Source organism: Myotis yumanensis, unplaced genomic scaffold (assembly GCF_028538775.1).
Source record: "Myotis yumanensis isolate MYYU_CA2020_CCGP unplaced genomic scaffold, mMyoYum1.0.hap1 SCAF_17, whole genome shotgun sequence".
NCBI lineage: Eukaryota > Metazoa > Chordata > Mammalia > Chiroptera > Vespertilionidae > Myotis > Myotis yumanensis.
The window spans coordinates 23396257-23419096 of NW_027223768.1; the positions used below are offsets into that span (position 1 = coordinate 23396257).

At 45.8% G+C, this 22840-nt stretch overlaps 1 protein-coding gene across 1 annotated transcript in view; it reads left to right on the top strand.

Moving 5' to 3' along the window:
- Positions 1–22840, top strand: part of CACNA1E (calcium voltage-gated channel subunit alpha1 E) — a 383585-nt gene that overhangs the window by 127218 nt on the left and 233527 nt on the right. The window contains exons 4-5 of the mRNA XM_070397384.1: positions 18596–18702; positions 19187–19326. Of these exons, the coding sequence (XP_070253485.1) occupies positions 18596–18702; positions 19187–19326 (247 nt within the window). The remainder of the gene's footprint in view (positions 1–18595; positions 18703–19186; positions 19327–22840) is intronic.

Consider the following 22840-nt stretch of genomic DNA (forward strand, 5'->3'; position numbering starts at 1 on the left):
TTTATTTACTTATTTAATTACTGCTTCGATTTTATTAGTTGTAATCTGTCCTTCAGATTTCTGACTCTTCAATTCAGTTTTGAAAGATGGTATGTTTCTAGGAGTTTATCCATTTCTCCCAGGTTGTTTAATTCTTTGGCTTATAGTTGTTCATAAATGTTTTCTTCCAATCTTTTGTAGTTCTTTGGTGTCAGTTGTTATTTGTCTTTTTTCATTTCTGACTTTATTTATTTGGGTCCTCTCTCTTTTTTTCTTGATGAATCTGGTTAAAGGTTTGTCAATCTCATTTATCTTTTCAAAGAACCAGCTCTTGTTTTCATTGATCTTTTGTACTTTTTTTTAAGTCTCTATGTCTTTTTTTTCTCTCTAGTATTTATTATTTCCTTCCTTTTACCTATTATGTGTCTAGTGTTGCACTAACCTGGACCTATAGGACCAGGTGTGGCTCTAGTGGGGGGAGAAAAGATGGCTAGAAGGCAGTGAGGACACTAGCTGGCTGGTAGAGGATTGCAGGGTCATTTCACGGGAATCTGGAGACAAGCTTTTCCTACTTCACAGTCTTGCTAGGGACCAGTCCAGGTTCTGCATTACCCAACACAAGCTGTGCAAAAAGTACACAGTGTTTGTTGCTATCTGGCAATTTGTTATACAGAACTCTTTATTATTTGGCACCCAGAGATCTGTAGTATAATAACAAATGAGATGTGTACCGATGGCCCCCAGGCACCACCTAGTGCTTTCTGAATACTGCCAATAAAGCATTCACTGCATTATGTTCAACATTGTTTGAGTGGTGTATGCACTTTATTGTATTCACAGCTTTTGCAAATTATAATCCATATTGATTATATAAAGTAGCTCTTTAGCACTTTTTTTGTTGTTAAATTAACCAAAGTATTCTTCATTAGCTACACCAGATAACAGGAATCTCTGCCTTGTTGCAGACATAATCCTTTCTTCAACTCTAGTAATACTGTAGGACTTGGAGATGAATCCTGGTACAGTTGTCATATTGCCAGGTGGTGGTTGGAACAAAACCATTATTTTTAAGTGGATGGATAGCTCAGTAGGCCTTAGATTTTCTGGGTAGGTTCTCCAGCTGCTAACTGTATTGCATCTAATTGGGTGAGCTGTGTTCCTGTAAGCTGACATTGAAAATGAACCATCAAAATTTCTGAGAGCTTCTAATGGGCATCTTAGCTAGAGGTTGGCATCCTTCCCAAGCTTGACTGAATTACCCAACTTTTGTGCCTTGAACTGTTTCCATGCTCATTGATACCCCCATCTCCTTTCTCCTTGATCAAAGTCAGGGGATGTGTTGATTTGAAACTGTTCAGTTGCAGGGTGATGGTCTTTAGTTGGGTTAGACAATGGAATTTGAGAGTTGGGAACGACCTGAGTGGCTGTCTAGATGACATCTAGATGAATCTTTTTGGGGAATAGAAATTTCTAGGTCTCTCCAGTACAGTGTTTATTTGCTTTCTGTATTAGGAGCACAAATCCTATAGAAATCTGATCGATGCAATGGACTCCTTTTTCCTGAAAAAATAACGCATACACTTTTTGGGGGGTGTGGTCCAAGGATTACAGTTTAAAAACGGATGCTAGAAAATTCCCACATTCTGGTATATTGGAATGACAGGAATAGTGATTCCTAACCCAACATCATCATACCCTTTAGGTACCAGTTCGGCAGGAATTCCACAGAGACATGTGTGTGCTAGTGTGTCAGCAGAAGGTCATGATGCAACACAAGCCTTCTAGCCAATGAGCATGAGCTCAATGCAGGAACTCTTCCTACATCACCCTGAGAGATGGCCGTCAAGCTTCCAGGGACAGGGTGCCCTTCTCTTACTAAAATACTTCAGGTGTAGGAAGTTGAACTATTCCTTATGTAGTTTCTACCTGCTTGTTTTTTCATCTTCTTGTCCTATAAGCAATACAGACTGAACCTACTTTTTGTTCACTTAGTCGTGTGTGGCACTGAGCAGTGCTGTTGGCTAGAGGCGTCTGTTAGGATGGATATGATGTTTTTATCTGTGCTGCTCAGTGAGGGAGCCACCAGCCACATGTGGCTCTTGAACACTTGATATATGGCTATTGTGGCTGAATGCTAAATTTTAAGTTTTATTTCATTTTAAATAATTTAAATAGCCACACATGGCTAGTGGCTATAGTATAGGACAGCAGAGGTAGCGAGGCTAGCTAATGAGTCAAAAAGCTAAGTTCCTGTCTGGGTTCTGTCATTTGTTTGCTTGGGAACTGGGCATGGTTTCCCAGCCTGGCTTGCAGGGCTCCTCAGGATCCACTCTGCACTTGGCACAGCCTGCCTCAGCCACCATAATCACCTTCTCTCCAGCCACAGCCTGCCTCAGCCACCATAATCACCTTCTCTCCAGCCATCTCAGGGGCACCAATGCCTGAAGGCACCATCCTCTCCCAGACCTCTGTGACTGTGCACTTGCTACTTCCTCTGTCTGGAATGTCTTCTCTCACCCTGACTTCTGGGCTTTAAAACTCAGAGATTATTTCCTCCAGGAAGCCTTCCTTGATGTCTCTCAGCAAAGTAAGTCAACTCCCTTCTCTGGGCTCCTTCATGGCACCTGGTTTATTACTTTACTAGAGGCCCGGTGCATGAAATTCATGCACTCAGGGGGCCTGGGGGTCCCTCAGCCCAGCCTGCGCCCTCTTGCAGTCCAGGAGCCCCGCGATTGGTCACCCTGCAGAGGGAGGCCCCGCCCACTCACTCTAGTGCTTCCTGCCAGGTAGCCTGGGCCTCTCCCTCTGTAGGGGAGGGGGAGGGGGCGATTGATTGATCATGAGGCTCTGTGATCGATCATCTCACAGAGGGAGGCCCTGCCCACCCTGCAGGGGCTGCATGATCACAGAGGCCCCTCCCAACCCCCTCATCGATTGCCCTGCCAGCTGGTGGCCTGGGTCTCCTTTTGCAGGGCCATCATGGGCCAATGGCGGGGCCCCCCCAACCAATCACATTGCATCCACTTTAGCTGGCCTGGCGCCAGTGCATGTCATAGCATGATCATCTGGAAGGTCGTCCAGACGGTCATTCTGTTGTTTGGTCATTTGGTCGATTTGCATATTTTGCTTTTATTATTATAGATTAGAACACTAACCATGCAGCTTTAGTATTGGTTTAAAATCCTAGCAAGGGAGAGGGCATTATCTATTTGCTTTTTTAATTACCAGAACATAGAACAGTAATTAACATTGGCATTTAATGTATTTGTTTGAATTCAGATAATTTTTTTAGTTTAATTTTGTTTTTTAAGAAATAGCATTCTGGTTCTGACTTGACTGAGGTTGTAGTCAGCTAAAAACTCTGGATCTTTTAATATGAATTGATGAGAGAGTTAGTTTTCCCTGACTGTTCTCATTCAATTTAATTTTTGAATCTAAATTCAGGACTCTTTGTTTATTTCAAATACATTTAATCTTCTTGCTTTTGGTCCAACAATCCATCCTGTAGAAATCTTTTTGGAGTGGGGACTGGGAACTAACATTCATTGAGTGTCCACCAAACATCAGACTCTCTGCATTTTAACAAGACAGTCTAATGAGATCATTGTTATCCACATTTTAATGGTGGGAAAACTGAAGCTGAAGAAGATTAAGGCATTTGCCCAAGGTGGTCTGAGTCCAAAGTTCAAGTGATTTCCGTTACGCATGGACTGTAGACCTGCAGCTGTTTAATGAGTGAGCTCTCCACCCTGAGCTCTGTGCCATCAGCAGACAGCATGTGCTTTATGCTTTCATTCAAATAATTGATAAAAATTATGGTTAGAATTGGGGGCCTTTCTTCTGCTCCTCATCAGTGCATTGGTCAGTGCTCATCGACTGTTCAGCTTTTCTCAGATGTTCTGAACTGGGCTTCAGTGGCTGACATTTCTCTGTTTTTGTCTGTAAGAATACTGTGGGCGATAGCCTTGTCACATGCTTTGCTGAAATCAATACACACTTTTATGACTATTTCATGTCTATTTTAGGCTGGAATATAGCAACTTGCTTTCTCCAAAGTCCACTGTGGATATCATTTCCAGAGACTCATTGAGACAATATTTTATCTCTTTACACGACAATATAAATGTCAAACCCTAGAATCTCAGGAGTTTAATGAATATTAGACATCATCTAGCCCTGGACCCAGCGGATAAAGGCTTTGCCCTAGAGTTTAGGATTTACCATCCCAGCTTTGGGAGCATTAGAGCATCATGGTTCAAAACATGGCCCTTGGATTCAAATTTTGGTACTATCTCCACCACCTCCTAGCTGTGTGCCTAGGGGAGCTTCTTAACCTTGCTCTGCCCCCGCCTCCTCAAACAAAATGGGAATAGGGTGTTTCTCCTAGGATTTTTGTGAGGATCAGATGAGATAACACATGTCAAATGTTAGAACCATGTCTGGAACGAAGTAAGCTGTGCATCAATCTTAGCTGTTAGTATCTGGTTAGTTCTGGATGAGTCAATGTTAAGCCTGTGCAGCTAAGTTTTCTCCTGACAATACCATCTACTTTCTCCTGAGTCTTGTCGGGTTCCCAACACGAGCACTGCCAGATACTGTTTACGTGACCTCACGTTGGTCTCGTAACCTCTCTGAGCCTCGGAGTCTTCAGTTGTGACCTTGGTGAGGCCACTTTCCCAAAGAATGTTTGCGGTAGCCTCAGCTGATGTGTATGAAAGGCCTTCATGAACATGTTAGATATTAGTGCTAATGTTGATGTTCACAAAGATCGTAGATATCTAACATTCATTATTTATGAGGTGCCAGATTACTGCTCTGCATGTGCTATTGCATTTATTCCTATAGAGATAAGCATTCTGTATTTTTTTTTTTTATATCTCACAGTTGGGAGATTAAGGCCTGGATAGGTTAGCAAATTGGCCCGTTTACTCAGGGAGTGAGAGCTGGAGGCCTTGGTCAGAACCCCAGCTCTCAACCACTATAGCTAGGGGGTCTTCCCATGAGTCTTTCTGTCTCTTCTCAAAGTTACCGGGTTTACATTTTGTAAGATAAGTTTTTAAACATCTACCTCAGAACCTGCCCTTCTGTGTATGTTTCTACTGCTGATTTTTACCAATATCATCCCTAAGGACACACTGGGTTTATAACCTAGGAAAAATATCTTCAGGCACAATAATGGTACAGAATTTTTCCAGCAACTTTTTGATAAAAATGGATCAGATATTTAAAACCATCAACCTGAAACAAGCTCACTCAATTTTGTCTTTGTTGGTGCATAAGTGGTCAGCAGAAGTTTCAGATGGCTTGTTGGTGGCATATAAAAGGATCCCTCCTGAAGTCCCACCTTGGCCTCTGGGCAGTTTTCTGTTCAGGGCTTGCCAGGCTCCTAGCTGACTACTCCCTGTCTGTGCAGGTTGGTGGGTATTTAGTGTCCCTGCCATGGATTGGACCCCAATGAACTATGGAGGAAGATTCTGAAAAGATTGGAGGGATGTGATAGGGAGGTATCAACTCTCCATGTCTTGGAGACCTTGGACACTTGCCTGATAAACCTGTTCAAGGTCATCTGACCAGGACAATAGAGGACATTTTACCTGAGGAAACTGGAGAGTGGTGTGGATGTGAATAGAGTTCTAGGATGTGCCCCTTGGTTTCTGAAGACCAGGCAGAAGACCCAAAAGAAATTAGGGAGTGGACCTCAAAAAAAAGGAAGGAAGGAAGGAAGGAAGGAAGGAAGGAAGGAAGGAAGGAAGGAAGAAAGAAAGAGAAAGAAAGAAAGAGAAAGAAAGAAAGAAAGAAAGAAAGAAAGAAAGAAAGAAAGAAAAGCTGCCTCTTCTTTCTGCTAACTTTGGATTGTATTTGCATGGGATTTTGTGTTTATGAAATAACAGCCATATGGATGCTCAAGGATGCATGTGTTCTGGCCTGTTAATCTGAGGAGCAGTTGAAGGGTGTGGGCTTGTCTGGAGGTGGGGTGGGTGGTAACATGAGGAAGGGGCAGTTCTGGGGAACATGGGTCGATGAAACTCAGAGGATCTGGGCATTTTGGCAAGATAATGCTCCCTTCTCATAGATAGTTGTGTATGTGTGTATTTATTTATTTTTGAGATCACCATCTGCCCTTCCTCCCACAAAGTTCTATGGATAAGGATGTTACATCTCCTCTGAGTAACTTCTTTCCATGGTGATGACTAGGGAGTAACAGACAAATGCCCACCTTGAATGTACAGGCTCAGAAAGACTGAGCTCATTTCTGTTGCAAACATCAGTAGACAGGCTCAAAGAGCAAAACGAAGGAATAGATTTGGGGAAATGAGAACTGTCCAACAGCTGCCCACATTTCCACTGTGAAAGAGGCTGGGTTTGGAACAACCCTGCACAATGATGAGGTTTCTTATTTCTCTTTTACCTTCATGTATTTTTGCCAGGGTATTTCACCAATGTTTTTTAGGGTTATGGTGCAGGCCTGGAGAGTCATCCATTCCTCAGTGTGTATCCCTGGGAAGGACATAATAAGTGCCTGTTGTTTGGCTGACACTCTACAGTGTGCTTTAGATACATAGAGCATTTAACCCAGTCCTGTGTTCTCATTTTATTGGTGGTTGGCCCAAGGCCACTGGTCGATGTGGTCTGACAGATTCCATTGGATGTTCTCTTCCCATTCTTTGTACAGCACTGCCTCAGGTCAGGCCAGGAGACTAGCAGGTGCTGTTCCCTTTTTAGAATGACACTGTGAACTGCCTGCCTGCACCTGTAGGACCCATCGCCTATGAGACTAAAGCCATGGAGGAGTAAAGGATCAATAGGTGAGAGAAGAACAGAGATCTCTTACCCATCATCATAGTCATCATGAAATGGGTCTGAGACATTGTGCTGGGTGTCATTGGGACGTGAGCTTGAGTTGGAATTGGGGCCCTTTGCTGTGTTGTCTTCCCTTCACCAAAAGCTCCACTGTCACACTTCCTTTGTCACTCGGCAAAGGACCTCGATTTTCATTAAAATTTGTGAATATTTTCTTAATCAGTCCTCCCTTGCAGGGCACCCATAGTGTGGTGTGGAGGAGGCAATTTAATGACTTTTTCTTGAACTTGCACCTTATTGAATGCTTCTGCTTTTGCAGCTTGTTAAGGAAATAGGTGTTGAGGGCACAGGTGGCTGCAGAAAAAAAACTTTAATATCCAAATAGAGAGAATAGAAAAGGCTTGCAATAGGTTTATGGAAAAGCAGCCTTATGTTCACCCCCAGGCTACCATTCTGAGGATTCTAAGCTATCATTAACCATCTCTTAGAGATATTTCTAACCAGTACAGCTTGCCATGGAGCTCCTATTCTTGAAAATTTAGTAATATTGCCATTGACTTATATATTTTAAAGGTATTCCTAGGTGTGGCAGGATTTCAATTTTGAATGTTATTGTTGGATGTCCTCATTAGTAACTTCACCAAAAATGGTTTATCTCAATTGTAATAATGGGTGCTCCTTCTTTCTCCCTGATTTCCCTTCCCATCCTGTTACCTATCAGCACCACAGAATAATAGAATATTAGAGTTACAGGGACCTAAGAGAAACTCTAATTAAACCCTCAATTATCTGTAAGAAAGCTGAGAGCCAGAGAGGTTAAATGACTGACCACAGGTCTTACAGTACAAAGCAGGTCCTGGAACCCAGGGCTCCTGATTCTAAGTCCAGAGCTACTTTTGATTACATTTCCTCTTTTCTTTCCTCAGTATCCTTTCTTTGCACAATCACCTTTCTTCTAGCCCCTCATCCTTGCCTGGGGCTTTCTCTTCCTTTTATTAGTTAGCAAGTATATATTTTTGGTGTTTCTCTTAGGTCAGGGCATAGGAGGCTGGATATAGGGATTATGATTAATAAGAAAAGACCTAAGTGAAAGTAGGACTGTCACTCCAAAACAGTAGGCTATACATTTTTTTTTTCAAGTGCACATGGAACATTTACCAGGATAGACCATTTGTTAGGACACAAAACAAGTCTAAATAAATTTGAAAAGATTGAAATCATATCAAACATCTTCTTTGGCCATATTGGTATGAAACTAGAAATCAATCACACACAAAAAACTGAAGGACACAGAAAGATATGGAGGCTAAATAACATGTTACTAAACACTGACCTGGTTAACAATGAGAAGAAATCAAGAGATACCTTAAAACAAATGAAAATGAGAACACAACAACCAAAAAAATCTATGGGACAAAGCAAAAGCAGAACTCAGAGGGAAATTCATAGCAATGCATGCCTATTTCCAGAAACAAGAAAAATCTCAAACAATTTCACTTTACACTTTAAAGGAACTAGAAAAAGAACAACAAACAAAAGCCCAGAATAAGTAGAAGAAAGGAAATAAAGATCAGAGAAGTAAATAAAATCAAGTCTGAAAAAAACAATACAAAACATCAGTGAAACCAAGAGCTGGTTCTTTGAAAATATAAAAAAGATTGACAAACTTTAATCAGACTCATCAAGAAAAAAAGAGAGAGGATCCAAATAAATATAAAAAATGAAAGAGGAGAAGTAACCAAAGAATACAAAGGACTATAAGAAAATATTACGAAAAACTGTATGCCAACAAATTGGACAATCTGAATGAAATGGATAAATTCCTAGAAAAATACAGTCTTTCAAAACTGAATCAGGAAGAATCAGAAAATTTGAATAGACAGATTACAACTAATGAAATCAAAGCAGTAATTAAAAAACTCCCAACAAACAAAAGTCCTGGACCAGATGGCTTCACAGTTGAATTCTACCAAACATTCAAAGAAAAAAATGACACCTATTTTTCTCAGACTCTTCTAAAAAATGCAAGAGGAAGGAAGACTCCCATGTTCATTTTACAAGACCAGCATTATCCTAATTTCAAAATCAAGTAAAGACATTACAAGAAAAGAAAATTATAGGCTGATAACCCTGATGAACATAGATGCTAAAATCCTCAACAAAATATTAGCAAACCAGATCCAGCAATACATTAAAGAGATAATACACTATTATCAAGTGGAATTTATTCTGGGGATGAAAGTTTATTAATACAGTATTTGCAAATCAATAAACATGGTACACTGCATAAACAAAATGAAGGATAGAAGCCACATGTTCATATCAATAGATGTAGGAAAAGCTTGTGATAAAAATCCAGCATCCATTTGCGATAAAAGCTCTCAGCAAAGTGGGAATAGAGGGAACATACTTCAACGTAATAAAGGCCATATATGGCAAACCCACAGCCAACTCAATGGGCAAAATCAACAAGTGTTTCCCTTAAGATCAGGAAGAAAACAGAGATGTACACTTTTACCACTCTTATTCAACAAAATAATGACAATTCTAGCCACAGAAATCATGATAAGAAATAAAAGGCATCTAAATGGGAAAGGGAGGATGTAAAACTGTCATTATATGCAGGTGACATGATCTTGTACAATAGAGAACTCTAAAGATTCCACTAAAAACCTAGCAGAATTGATAAATGAATTCAGTAAAGTAGCAGGATACAAAATTAACATTTAGAAATGGGTGGCATTTTTATACACCAGTAATGAACTATCAAAAAGAGAAACTGAGAAAACAATCCTATTTACAATTGCATAAAAAATACCTAAAAATAAATTTACCCAAGAAGGTAAAGGACCTGTATTCGGAAAAATTATAGGATACTGAAGAAAGAAATAGAGGAAGATACAAATAAGCGGAAGCACATCTTGTGTTCTGGGATAGAAAGAATTGACATCATTCAAGTGACCATACTACCCAAAGCAATCTATAGATTCAGTGAAGTTCCTATAAAAAACACACACAAATATTTCAAATACTTACGTAGAACCAAGTAAGACCATGAATAGCCACAGCAATCTTGAGAAAGAAGAACAAAGTTGGAGGAATCATGCTACCTGATATCAACCTATACTACAAGGCCATTGTAATCAAGACAGTGTAGTATTGGCATAAAAACAGACATATAGATCGGTGGAACAGAATAGAGAGCCCAGAAATAAACCCATGCCTTTATGGTCAATTAATATTTAATAAAGTTGGCAAGAACATACAAAGAGGGTAAGGACAGTCTATTCAATAGGCTGTGCAGCCGTGCCTGAGATCCATTGATTGAGGTGTGAGCTTTACCCAATTTGCTTCTTCGGCTATGCTTTCATCACGTGTCCTGGCTGATTTGTCTCAGTCCCTTGCAGGCTATGGTAAAATAGCAGGAGCCCCCTGGGCATTCACGAATTCAGCCTAAGAGAATGGGGTGGTTAATTCTTATGTTTCATGGCACCAGCAAACCATTCACCTATGGCTGCTTCTGGCATACACCCAGCTGCACAGGTACCAGCCTTCTGTGATAAGGGTGATGCTGCAGACATTATGAACTCAGGTCTAGCTAAGGGGACAACTGGAGGCTGAGGGACAGAGCCAGAGTGAGCCATGCTAACCCAGAGGCCCTTGAGCACGTGACTGAAGACTCGCTGGCCTTGCTTCCTATCCATTTGTTAACCCGTGTGCATCTGAAGGTTGATCCAGCTCGACTGCTATCAGACACAGGGATTTCTTCCTCAGTATCCTTCAAGGGTTCCCAGAGATACAGAACTTACAGTAAGTGGTGTTCTGGAACGGGCTCATCCCACATCCTGGGTATCCATCATGTGTGTCTCTTCCCAATTCTATGCACACTGATGTCAAAGTGGTAGTTTCAAAGTGGCCACGGAGAACCATTTACACTCCAGAAACTGCCAAGTGCTACACATCAGGGCTTTTGTCTCGTCAGTAAACACTTGTTAGTATAACACTTAGTTTACTACTTAACAAAATACATAGTCCATTCACCTGTGGGACAGTGAGACTTCTGTGCATTGCCCCAGTCTGCCTCTGGGTGGGTATCCTACCCTTTGATCCGAGTCCTACCCTCCGGAATAACTTAGGCAACATCTGACCCCTGATTACAAGCTAGGCCTGCAGATATTTGCAGACACCTATGGGGTCCCTCTCAAGTCTTCCCTTTCCAAGCTGAGCATCCTTCGTGCCTTCTGTGTTTTCTCATGTGACCTGGGGGCTCACTAGGTATCCTTGAACTCTGGGGTACATTGCAGGGTTTTCAAAGGCAAACAAAATTCTCTAGACGACCCGTGGGCTCTTTCACAAAAGCCTTTTCATTTTCTTTGTATAGTCTGACGCCCTGCGAAGTGAGTGTCAGTAGGAACTAGGGTGTAGTCCTGGGTGTGGTTGCTGATTGCAGCCCACACTCTTCTTTCCCGCGTTCCTGCCAGAACTCTTGATGGGCTCCAACTCCTCAGAGTGTCATCAAAGCACAGTGTGGTTTCTAAAACAGGTAATTTTCCCACCGCTGTTTTGTTCCCTTCCAGAGGCCTTTGATATTCCCCTTTGCTTTCTTCCCTTTTCTGCACGGTTCAATCTTCTGTCTCCTGCTCGCTGAAACCGTGCATCGCATGACAGCGTTTTGAGTCCAGGATTCAGTCAGACACATAAACAGTGAATTTGTTAAGATTCATCTGGCTGACGGTAACTGGGGCAGAAGACGAGACAAGCGGGTACTGTCTTCATGCCCTAGAGCCGCCACTGCCCACCCTGCCTTTGCAGTTGGAGTCAGATGATTCTGGAATTGACCTCAGTATTGGTTAAGCAAAGTAGCAGTACTGTGAATTTCAGTCGTTTTATACAGAGAGCAGAGGCATGGGAGTCAGATGGGAATTCTTTGGTCTAAAAGCATTTGTAAAAGCATGACGTAAAGTTTAAATGCACCTTTACATCAGTATTAATGCTCACGATCTTTTGTTTTGAATGACTGAATCCACTGACCTCCCTAAGAGCAGTGGATGGTGCTGGCCAACAAAAGGCTCTTGGGCCTCTGCCTCTTTGCTGTGTTCTCATCATTGCTTTTCTTTGTCTTTCATTCATTAGGATTTAAGTCTTTAGGAGTAGGTGTAATGGCATTACCATCTTCTTGACAGCTACAGAGAGAGAAAGAAAGAGAGAGGAGAAATGTGAGTGTGTGTTTGTTCAGGACTGCCTGTCAGATGGTGAATTTGAACAGAGGCAGCTGTTGTCATGGTGATGGCAGGTTGCATCCCACCACCATGGAAACCAAAGTTAAAAAACTGATGTTAAGGCTGGAAGTCACATGATACATTTTTGTTTTGTTTTCTTTTTTTAAACAAAAGAAAAGGATTTTTGCTTTTCAGTCTGATCTTTTTTTTATTTTTCATTTTTTTAAAGGCAAGATTGGGTGGTGACAAAAATTGCAATGAGGAAAGTGATGAGATCGTGAAATGGGCCAACACCAAGTAGGCAGGGCTTGCACCTCATTTTTCGGGGGTGGGCACGGCGGGGAATGCAGTGCGGATTTCCAGGTGTGGGGCCAGAGTTGTGTACTGATGACTGTCGCAGGGGTTTCGCCCTTGTGGTTAGGTGACAATCACCCTTTGTCCATCAGCCCAGGACAGAGACTGGAAACCTGAAATTAAGGACTGAGAAAAGACATGGAAATGGAGTCCAGGGTGTGACTTGCTCCAGATATGAGGGTGGCCACACATTGATAAGTTCCGACGATTGAAAAATTCATCTGTGGCCCCTCAGAACCTCAAGGAGTGCAGCTCCCATGCTGATTCCCTCTCCTGGGTCAGTCTCCTTGGGGCCTCAATGTCCTGCTAGGTCAGTCCCAGGCATGAGTGCAAGGAAGTCCAGAAGAAGCCCATCCGGACGCACATTAGGCTCTGGGTCTAGGCTCCTTGGACCTCTGCTTACCTTTACCTGGTGTACCTGGTGTCTCACCATGGCGGGGGGTGGGGGGGGGCAAGGCGGGGAAGAGAAGGCTTGAGGAGAGACCCTGTTGGAATCGCATACTCACTCCTGCTTCATAGTGGGGTCTGGAGCAGAGTGACACAGTCAGCCTTCTGGAAGGACCGCTGGCCCAGGCCCGTTGGAACAGGGCTGGCTTTAACTTCCTCTGCAGGCTGTGGAGGGTTGAGGACCGCACTCACGGCCTGTGCGGACAGACAGGCCAGGCACACCAGCCTCTAAGCATGGCGAGGATGACCAGGAGGGAGCAGACACACTCTGGAAATGCTGGTGGTGGCTCGTGCTGTGTCTGCATTTTAGGCACAAGGTCCTGTCTCTGCTGGTCGGTCCTTCCAGGACAAATGTGTGGTTCTCGCAGCCCACGCGAGGGGAGGATGATCTCACCAGCATGATCTCACTGCGCTCCCATCAGGGTCCGCAGGAGCTGGAGCCGGGCTTCTGTGGTGGCTCAACCCTCCTGTGCTTAGCCCTGGCCTTGGTGTGATTAATGTCCCCTCTAATCACCAGGAGAAATTACGTCGGAGCCATCGGCTTCATAAATCCTCCTCCGGGACTGGTGTTTGGATGTGCTTTCCACAGTCCCGGGGGGGTTCTGGGCCAAATGTCTCTGCGCTCTTCCCGGAGGCCCATTACCATAATTTTCTTTTAAATCCCTCATTGCGGTGGGCCTCTTGAGCGTCCGCCCCGGCTGCAGCCAGCCAGGCCGCTCCCAGAGGCTGCGACCACGCACAGATGCGGACCCCAAAGCTCTTTCAGCCATAGCAGACGCTTAAAGATTGAGTTAGTCGGATAATAAAAAACGTGCATTTGTGTAGCACCTTACGGTTTCCAAAAAGCCTTCATCATCTGATCCGTTTGTATGTCTTGTTTGGTTCTACGGGAGTGGCCGGGGGGGCTTTCCCTGACCTGAGTACCATGTTGAGTGGTTTTTTCAGTGAGAACCCTGGCTCCGGTGTTCCATTGCCAAACCTCATTCTCCCCACTGCATGGCAGGTCTTGGGGAAATGCCGAGGCTCCTCACAGGAGAACAGTAGCATGCCAGCCTTGGGTAGCTGCCTTTCACTACTGTTCATATTTAAGATGTTCTCTTAGGAGGAGTGCTTGTGGGAGTAGCACACTAGACAGGGCCCTTCCCTGTAACAGTCTTCCAGTCAACATCCCACTTGTAAGAATGATATTTATGTGCAGGTGAGGGAAGAGCGGAAAGATATGCACAAAAGCACCTGGGCCGCCTTCTGAGACTCTTAGACTCTTAGCATTAGACATCCAGACGCAGGGGGCTGGGATGGAAGGGACAATCTCTCTCCCTGGTGTCCGCAGTGAAGGCTGACTGTGTCACTCTGCTCCAGACCCCATCCAGACGCAGGGGGCTGGGATGGAAGGGAGACATCCTTCGAGGGGCAGATGTGGGTACAGGAGGCTGAGGCATGCTTCCCCTGAGACTGTGGGCTACTCTAGACTCCCCAGGAGTTCGCAGAAAATGCCTGAGTGGCCACAGGCTGCTCCCCACAAAAGTGCCATCTCCATTAGGCCTGGAGTCCGGGAGAGAGCACAGCGTTCTGTCTGCCTGCCGTCCCTGGTGGCCCTCAGCCCCTCTGAGCACGTTCATTCTCCGTGGTGTTCTAATGCCACAGTCTGAGAGCTGGCAGCTGGGAGCACAGGGGACCCAGGGGGTTTAGGGCTGCGTGTTCCATGTTCCCCCTGGGGCACCCAGGTTTGCTGCTTGAGGCTAAGTTCTTCCCAGTCCGGTCCCTGAGAGGTGGGGATAGGAAGGCTTTGCTGGGCCAAACAAAGGGAGGGCTCAGCTCTGTTGACAAGCAGGACCACCACCACCACTGTAGTCTGAGGGGCAGCCCTCCCCTCTCCCCAGCTTTCTGTGCTTCAGGAAGGAAATGAACAAATGGCAGGTGTGCAGGCCAAGTAGGGCTGCTCAAATTAGCTGTGTTGCTAAGGAAACAAGTCAACCATTGGAAGGAAGGAGCTTTGGGTAAAGGAGATAAATCAATAAGTGAACCTATTTTTATCATTTCCCTAATGATTGTCTTAGAGCTGCTAGACAGGAAAGAAAGTTGGAGCAACACAGGTCCTCATTAGCAGGCTCAGGGGGAGAGAGGAGTGAAGGGGTGTTGGGGGGAGGTTGCCAGGAAAGTTTATGAAATGAGGCGGGAGCAGCAGACAGAGACAGATAAGGGAGAGGAGGTATTTTTGCAAGTTTCAAAGCACTTTCAAGGCCATTCCCTCATTGGTCTGGTCCCTTGTTCTACCGTGTTTGATCCTCTGAGGAATCCTGTACTGATTTCCATGACCCTCAGGGTGGGGTGGGTTTTTTGTATTCATTGTTTTCTTTTTCAGAATACATATCACTCTAATTGATTTTATAATCAGAAATTAATGCATGCTCATTTTAACACTCAGTCAATGCATAAAGGAGTAAAGAAAGTGAAAATAACTCCACTACCCCAAGAAAACTCATTCTCCTTCTAGCAAAACAGATCTTTAAAAAATTTTTTAACATAGATTGTGTGTGTGTGTGTGTGCGTGTGTGTGTGTGTGTGTTCAAATGGGTAAAAGTGTGGAGAACGTGCAGGGTACCTTTTGTAGACATACCTCAGGCTCTGGTTTTCCTGTGCTATTGCTGAGTGCCCCCTGTGTGCTGGTCCCCAGTGGCACAGAGGTGAATAAAACAGGCAAAGCCCCAGTCCTAAGGCTTCCACACCTCGTTGCTTCGTTAGCTCTGTTTGTTCAAGATTTCAAACCTCAAATCACTGCGGACACCAGGGAGAGAGATTGTCCAAATTGTGTTTAGTGTCAGGCACAGAATGGGATGGGAATCACTGAACCCCTGGGCAGAAGAAGTCAGGGTCCCAGACAGATTTCTATCCGTCTGTCCCAGGAAGGGCCGGTTCTTTGAGGCCTTGACAATTTGGAGTTTCCTTTGATCTTCCCAAGTCATACCTTAACCTGTGAAGTGCATTCACTTGACCTGTGGGCCATTATTTGAGTCCAGGCTCTTCCCTTTGGAAATGTAGTAGAGGTTCTATTGGGCTTGAGGTTCTACCAGCAGGAGAAAGGGGAGTGGTGCCTCTGAGTCAGTCCCAGGGGTGGGGGTGAGCAGGAAACCCTGGCCTGAGCGATGAGCAGCTACAACCCTGACTTCTGATGGCTCCTCAACGGAGTTTGCTGCTCCCATTCATTTATGTCTGCCTTTAACATTGAGTGAGCTCCTACTGTGTACCAGGAGTCCTATAAGCACTGACAATGGAGAGATGGCCAAAACACTGTCCCTGTTTCAAGAGATAATTGTTGTGTGTTTTTATGTGTGTTTTTTTTGGGGGGGGGGGGAGATAAATATGAGGAGAAATAATAAAATTGCACAATCAAAGAGCTACGGGCAGAGGGAGAAACCTTCACAGATAAGGTAACATTTCAGCTTGATCTTGACATATGACCGGAGAGAAGGAGAAAAGCCATTGTAGGAGGAAGCAAAAGCACCAAGTGCCCTCTCTCTCTGTGCTTTTTTCAGAAAGAGAAGTGGACAGGAGGATGGAGGAAGGGCTGTCAGAGAGAGGGGTGGGGCAGCCAGAACCTGATATCCTCTCCTGCTGTCCTCACCTAAGATTTCTCCTTCGCCGTCTTTTCATCTAGTCCACAGACATATGCCACGCCCAGAGCCTGATCTTTCCTTCTGCATCAGTATCTCACCTTTTAATTGCCCCAGACATGAATTTATCCTGAGCTGTAGATGATCTATGAGGCCTAAAGGGAGGGATCAAAGGTATGTGTATTTGGACAGTTTTCAAAATTGTTAGCCAAAGAATCACTGCTCTGAATGGGTCTTTAGATATCAGACCATAGACAGAGAAAGAGGATTGTGGGAATGGGGAAGGGACACGGAAATGAGGTCTTATCAGAAACTCTGAATTACCAAACTCTCACCCTTAGATTCTAGCCTCCAGGCCTTAGGTAGCGCCATTCATTGAGACCTCTTGAATTCTCAGCCATCCCGACACCGGGCCAGTCACAGGGCGCCTGGCAGGAGCAGCGGGGCCCAGAGCCGTCCTCCTGCCCTGAGCGCCCTGAGCACCTGCAGTGGTGATGCCACACCTTCCTGAGTCTAGCCCCATGTTTAGCCTCATGCATCTTCACTTGGACTTGGAGCTAAGTGAGTTGAAAGATCCCAGCAGGGAGCTGTACACTCATCTGATCTGACTAGGAAAATGCAGGTGTGTGAGTGGGAGCGAGGAGTGGAGGCCGCAGAGGAGCCGCACCAATCCAGGTGGGCACTGCTGGGTGGAGGCCTTGGAGGTGGGCAGGTGCCAGGACCCGTCTCGCCTACAGGTCAGCAACTAAGAGCTCATTGACAGGTAAGTCTCTGGTTATCACTTTAAGGTTTTCAGGGGACTTCAGTCAGACCAGTGAGAGCCCGTGACCTCTGCAGCTCGAGTGAGACCGTGCCCGCTCCCTGTCCCATTTCCCAGCCCCTGGCCTGGGCTCCTTGCTCGTGTGGAGCAGCTTTCCGAGTCTGCGTGGGGCCTCGCCAGCCGCCAGCCGTGGTGAGCAGCCAGCTGGGCCCCACATTTTGTCAACACCCTGAGTGCTCATTGCCATTGACGTTCATTGGCACCAAGGTCATGGCAGGGACAGGGAGGCATCATGTTAGGATTGGCCCTCCTTCTGGCTCCCCAGAAAGGGCTCTGGGCCCTACCCCTTACATAGCCACCTTGGACGTGTCAGGGGACAAGGAGAGCAGTCCCTTCCCTTCCCTCCACTTTGCCAGATCGACGACTCCTCTCTCCTGCCAGAAGAGAATCTGCCAGAGCATAGGTTGCTCGGCACGGCCAGTGGCAACAGCTGGCTTGTGTTTGTCACAACAACAGTTAAAGAATAAAATCCAACATGCAGGGTGACTCAACTCGGAGCCGGTGACCCCTCGCTCCCGCTTTGCTAACAGTCTCCGCTCCCTCCCCTTGGGCTTGTGGCACAACCTTTCTGCAGGAGTCAGGATGCTGGCACCAGACTCATAGTGCTGCTTTTTCTAAAAGGCCCAGGCGGCCCCCTCACCTGTCTTTAGGAAAATGCAGCAGGAAAAAACTCTGCTGACCATTCATTGGCCGTTGTGTTCCTCGAGGCCCCAGCTTTGCTGTCCTGGATTCAGACTTATGATCTGTCTGTTTTCTGTGGGGAGAATAGGGGGCGGGGGGCAAAGCAAGCTTCTCCTGGCCCCTTTACATGTGCTTCTGGATTGGCTATTAACACAGAAGAGCGCTCACATGGAGGGAGTTCCTCTTCCAAGAGCCCTCCTACTCAGGCGCACAGAGGTCCTAGAGGAGGGTCCATTGTGACTCCCAGAGGCAGCGGCGGCCACAGCTGTGTCCTCGCCCAGGCACCACACAGGCCAGCGGTTTGCAGAGCTGGAAGAAAAGGGGTCTGCATGGCGTCAGTGACTCTTCCTCCCTCTTTCCTTCCGTGTTCAGTTCTAGTTAATTCCGGGATGTGTTCTCGAATCCACTACGGAACTGGAGAGCACCTTATGTCCAACTGTATTATTTTATTGGCTCCACTTTTTTTTTTTCTTGGAGAAGATGCTTTGTGTTCAGCACCCGATCAGAAATGGTTTTAGTTTCCTGGGCTGAGGACCACCCGCTGTCTTGTGCGCTAGAGTGGAGCACGCAGACGGCACAGACACCCTGGGGGTTGACCAGGTTAGTGTGTTTATGTGCACAGCCATCGAGGAGGCTGCGCCGCTCTCTCTTTGGTGAGTCTGCTCCTTAACTCCTCCTTCCCACGCCGTTTGAGTACATGATCCTGGCCACCATCATTGCCAACTGCATCGTCTTGGCCCTGGAGCAGCATCTTCCTGAGGATGACAAGACCCCGATGTCCCGCAGACTGGTATGTGCCTGCCTCCTCTCGCATCTCTTTCCCCCTCCTCTTCTCCGGTTCCCTTCTCCTTTGCTCCGTCACCCGGCCCTTTCCTTCCTCGCTGACCTCCAGGGCTAGGAGGAGCCCCATTGGGATACATTAGGGCAAAATGACTGCCCTTTCAGACTCCTGCTCCCAGCAGGTTCTGAGGGCATTGCAGACGCCGTGTGCACACCCCACGGCGGCCAGACAAGAAGAAAGGGCGGGGACAGGATCCAGTCCCTTTCTTCCCTTCCTAAGGGATTGTGAAGTGACGTGAGCAAGGGAGGTTAAGGGGAGAAGATGAAGGATGCTCACAGCCCCTGTCCTCTAGCCCCCTCAATCCCACCTGTGCAGGTGTCCCATAGGAGAGAGGAGAGGCCAGAGCAGAGCTGGGCAGAGGCCTTCACCCGCCTCCCTCTCCTCTCAAAGCACAGTCCTCCGCTGACCGGCACCTCTGCTCCTCATCCCACAGGAGAAGACGGAACCCTATTTCATTGGGATCTTTTGCTTTGAAGCTGGGATCAAGATCGTGGCCCTGGGGTTCATCTTCCACAAGGGCTCATACCTCCGCAACGGCTGGAACGTCATGGACTTCATCGTGGTTCTCAGCGGGTGAGTCCTCTGGTCTCTTCTTGGTGTTGGGGGCTGCGGTGTCCTGAAGTGGCTGATGCAGCGAACCCCGGGGTGGGGGTGGGTGGGACAGGAAGTGCAGAGGGAGAAGTTTGAGGGTAACATTCTCCCATGGGCCACAGACGACCACCTGCAGGGGAGTGCGTGCCTCTGCTCAGGTGCAGGTGGCAGTCCGAGGAGCTACGGAGCCATGGAGTCAAGGTCAGGCTGCCGCTGCTTCTGACTTCCCACCTGTGCTCGGCTAGTGCTGAGCACATGTCCCGACTGGTCTTAGCCTGAAGGGCACCCCCAAAAGATGCGCCAAAAGATGCATCAGGTGCAGTTTTCTTTCAGAGGTTGGAGAAGACCCCAACCATATCTTCCGAACTGATCAATGAGACGCATGTTCTGACGACAGTTTTTTATGATTTGCAGATTTTTCAACAGAAGGAGGCATAACATTGAGTCCCACTAATGTTTGATAAATCATTCCTTTGGAAATTAATATAGCACTGCCACACTGCAGCTGACCCAGAGTCATGGGCGGCACATTTATTTAAGTATCTGACAGATCATCTTTCCTGTGGGAAATGAATAGAGCATGCCTGCACTGGGGCCGATCCAACCCCATTGGCAGCTTAGGTGATGGGCTTGGGTTGTGGGGTGAGGGCTGTGCCTTATTTGGCTTCTGTTTTTTCCTGTTGGTCTTTGTGACAGGTGGTTCTTGGTGCCTGCAGGGGTGGGGCAAGCCCGGCCCTTGGGGGAGCCATGTCCCCTGCGGGTGTGGCAGCTAGAGATGGGGCATAGAAGTCCTCTTATCCAGGGTCTAGCAGACGATAGTTCACACCTGTGAGGGAAAGAAGAAGATGGAGTAGAAACGTGGAGGGGAGAAATAGGAGCCCCCATTATGATAAACCAAAAGGGGAGGGGAGCAGAGTAGAAATTTCTTCCAGGGAATAGCCAGGGGCGTGGGGGGTGGGAGGCAAAGCCTGAGAGAGGTAAGACCTTGGAAATGTTTGCATGTATACATTTTCCCCCGGAATAGACATAATACTCCTATTTTTAACCTTCACACCAATTGCGATAAAATGATCAGGTTGAAGGTGCAATGGACTGGAATTTACAAATGGAAGCTCGTAGGCAGCCAGCTCAATACAGGGGACAGATACATAGACAGAGATGATTATTTATGTTGGGAAAACACCTGTTGCCTTACAAAAGGATTTTCTGAAGGTTATTTTTCTAAAAGAAAATTCTGCTGCATTTAAGATACGTTGGTGTATAAAGATACAATTTATACACAGTGTTTCAGAAGTACATGGTCATAGAAAATGCAGCATTCCTGGGCGATGTTTTATTATTTAGTTTTTCCAGCTTTGTTGGGATGTGATTGACAAACAAAAATTGTATATAGTTAAGATGTACCATGTGATGTTTTGATATACGAATGCATTGTGAAATGATTACCACAATCCAACTAATTAACATATCCATCTCCTTACCTCATTACCTTTTGTGTGTGTGGGGGGGGGCAGGGTGGTGAGAACACTTGATATCGCTCTCTTGGCAAATCTCAAGTATAAAATACATGATTATTAACTATGTCACCATGCTGTACATTAGCTCTCCAGAATGTACTCATCTATAGGTGAAAGTTTGCACCCTTTAATCGGTATCTCCCCTTTTCCCACGCTCCAGCCCCTGCTGACCACCATTCTTCTCCCAGGTACTCTAAGTTTGATTTTTTTTTTCAACTTCACATACAAGTGAGATCGTATTGGACTTTGTCTTTCTGTGTCTGGCTTCTTTCTTAGTATAATGTCCTCCGGGTTTATCCATGTTGTCACCAATGGCAGGACTTCCTTCTTTTTTAGGACTGAATAATATTCCATGGTGTGTGTACTGTACACACACACACACACACACACACCACATTCTTTATCCGTTCTTCTGTTCACAGACACCTAGACTATTCCAGCATCTTGGTTACTGTGCATAATGCTGAAATGAATATGAGAGTGCAGATGGGTCTTTTCAAGACAGTGATTTTATTGCCCTCAGATATGTACTCAGAAGTGGAGTTGCTGGTCATATGGTAGTTCTATTCAGTGAGGAGCCTCCATACTGTTTTCCACAGCGGCTGCACTAATTTCCATTTCCATCCACATAGTGCACAAGGGTTCCCCTTTCTCCATAACCTCGCCAACACTTATTTTTTTTTTTACTTTTTGATAATAGCTGGGTGATAAATGTTCCTAAAACCAATAATATATGCTATATAAGTGAAAGGCATAGATGAGAATCTCAGTTACGAAGAAGAGTGATTCTGTGTAGAAGAAAAGTACTGAGACGTGTATGTATTATACGTTAAGATCGTGTGAAGCCTTGGTCTCCCCAAGAAGCATGTGTCAGATGCCATGTGAAATTTCCCATCTTATCTATTTACTTGTATTTTAAACTATTACATGTTCATTAAAGAAAATACAGAAAAGTCAAAAGAAGGAAAAAACAATTCACCGTTTAAGAAAAAATTCCTGATTGTTTTGTGGTATTTCCTTCCAGCTCTTGAATGCTAAGCAAGCTCCCTTTTCAATGCTTGCACTTTTGCTGCCTGTTCTCAATATAGTAAGAGCATCTTATATGTTACTCCTTATTGTCATTAAAATCTGTACTGAGTGATCAGCATTTTGTTAAGTAGATAGACACAGCGTATTTCTCCATTTTTGCAGTTATTTGACACTTAGATTGGTATTACAGATAATTATTCCGGATGCTCCAACGTACGTGGTTTGGATGTCACGCTTTAAGAGGCATTGTGACAGGTTGAAGTGCTTCTAAAGGCGAGCCTGTTTTCTGCACAGGGTCTGGGACTAGGGTGTGTGAGACAAGGTGGAGGGCAGACAGGCGGGAGCCCAACACTGCCTTTGAATAAGGGTTGCCGTGTGGCCGGAGGAGCAGATTTGGGGGGTCAGCAGGGTCCTTCCGTTAGCTTGGCCAAAAAGGTCCTCTGTGTCCTCACCTGCATGCCTGGGGCACAGGTGCTGAGCCCCCGGCCAAGTCACTTGTCCCCTCTGTTCCCTCTCCACCCAGACCTCGCGTCTCATTCTTAGTGGCTCTTCAGACGTTGCTGAAAGGCCACTGCTGTTCACCTGAGCCAGTGGCACTTCGCCCCGTTCTTCCTACACCTACTGACGTCTGTCTCCTTAACTCACATGTGAACGTGCTCCAGGGGAAGGGCTTGGCATCTAGAGATGGGCGCTGAGGCCATGGTTCTATCCCACGGGGCCGGGTGATCGGATCCGGTCTTAGTGTACACGGTGCTGCTGTCCACCACAGTGCCTCTCAGGCTCACATTTCTCGTGCTGCAACATCTCTGAAACCACCCTGTTGCACAGTGATGGCATGATGGAGTTTAACTGACGGCATTTCTCTTTCCTTCTTCGTGGTACATAAAATCATGGGGCATCATACAGCCGTTGGGGTCTGAGATGCGTGAAATGCGTTGTGATACTGACCC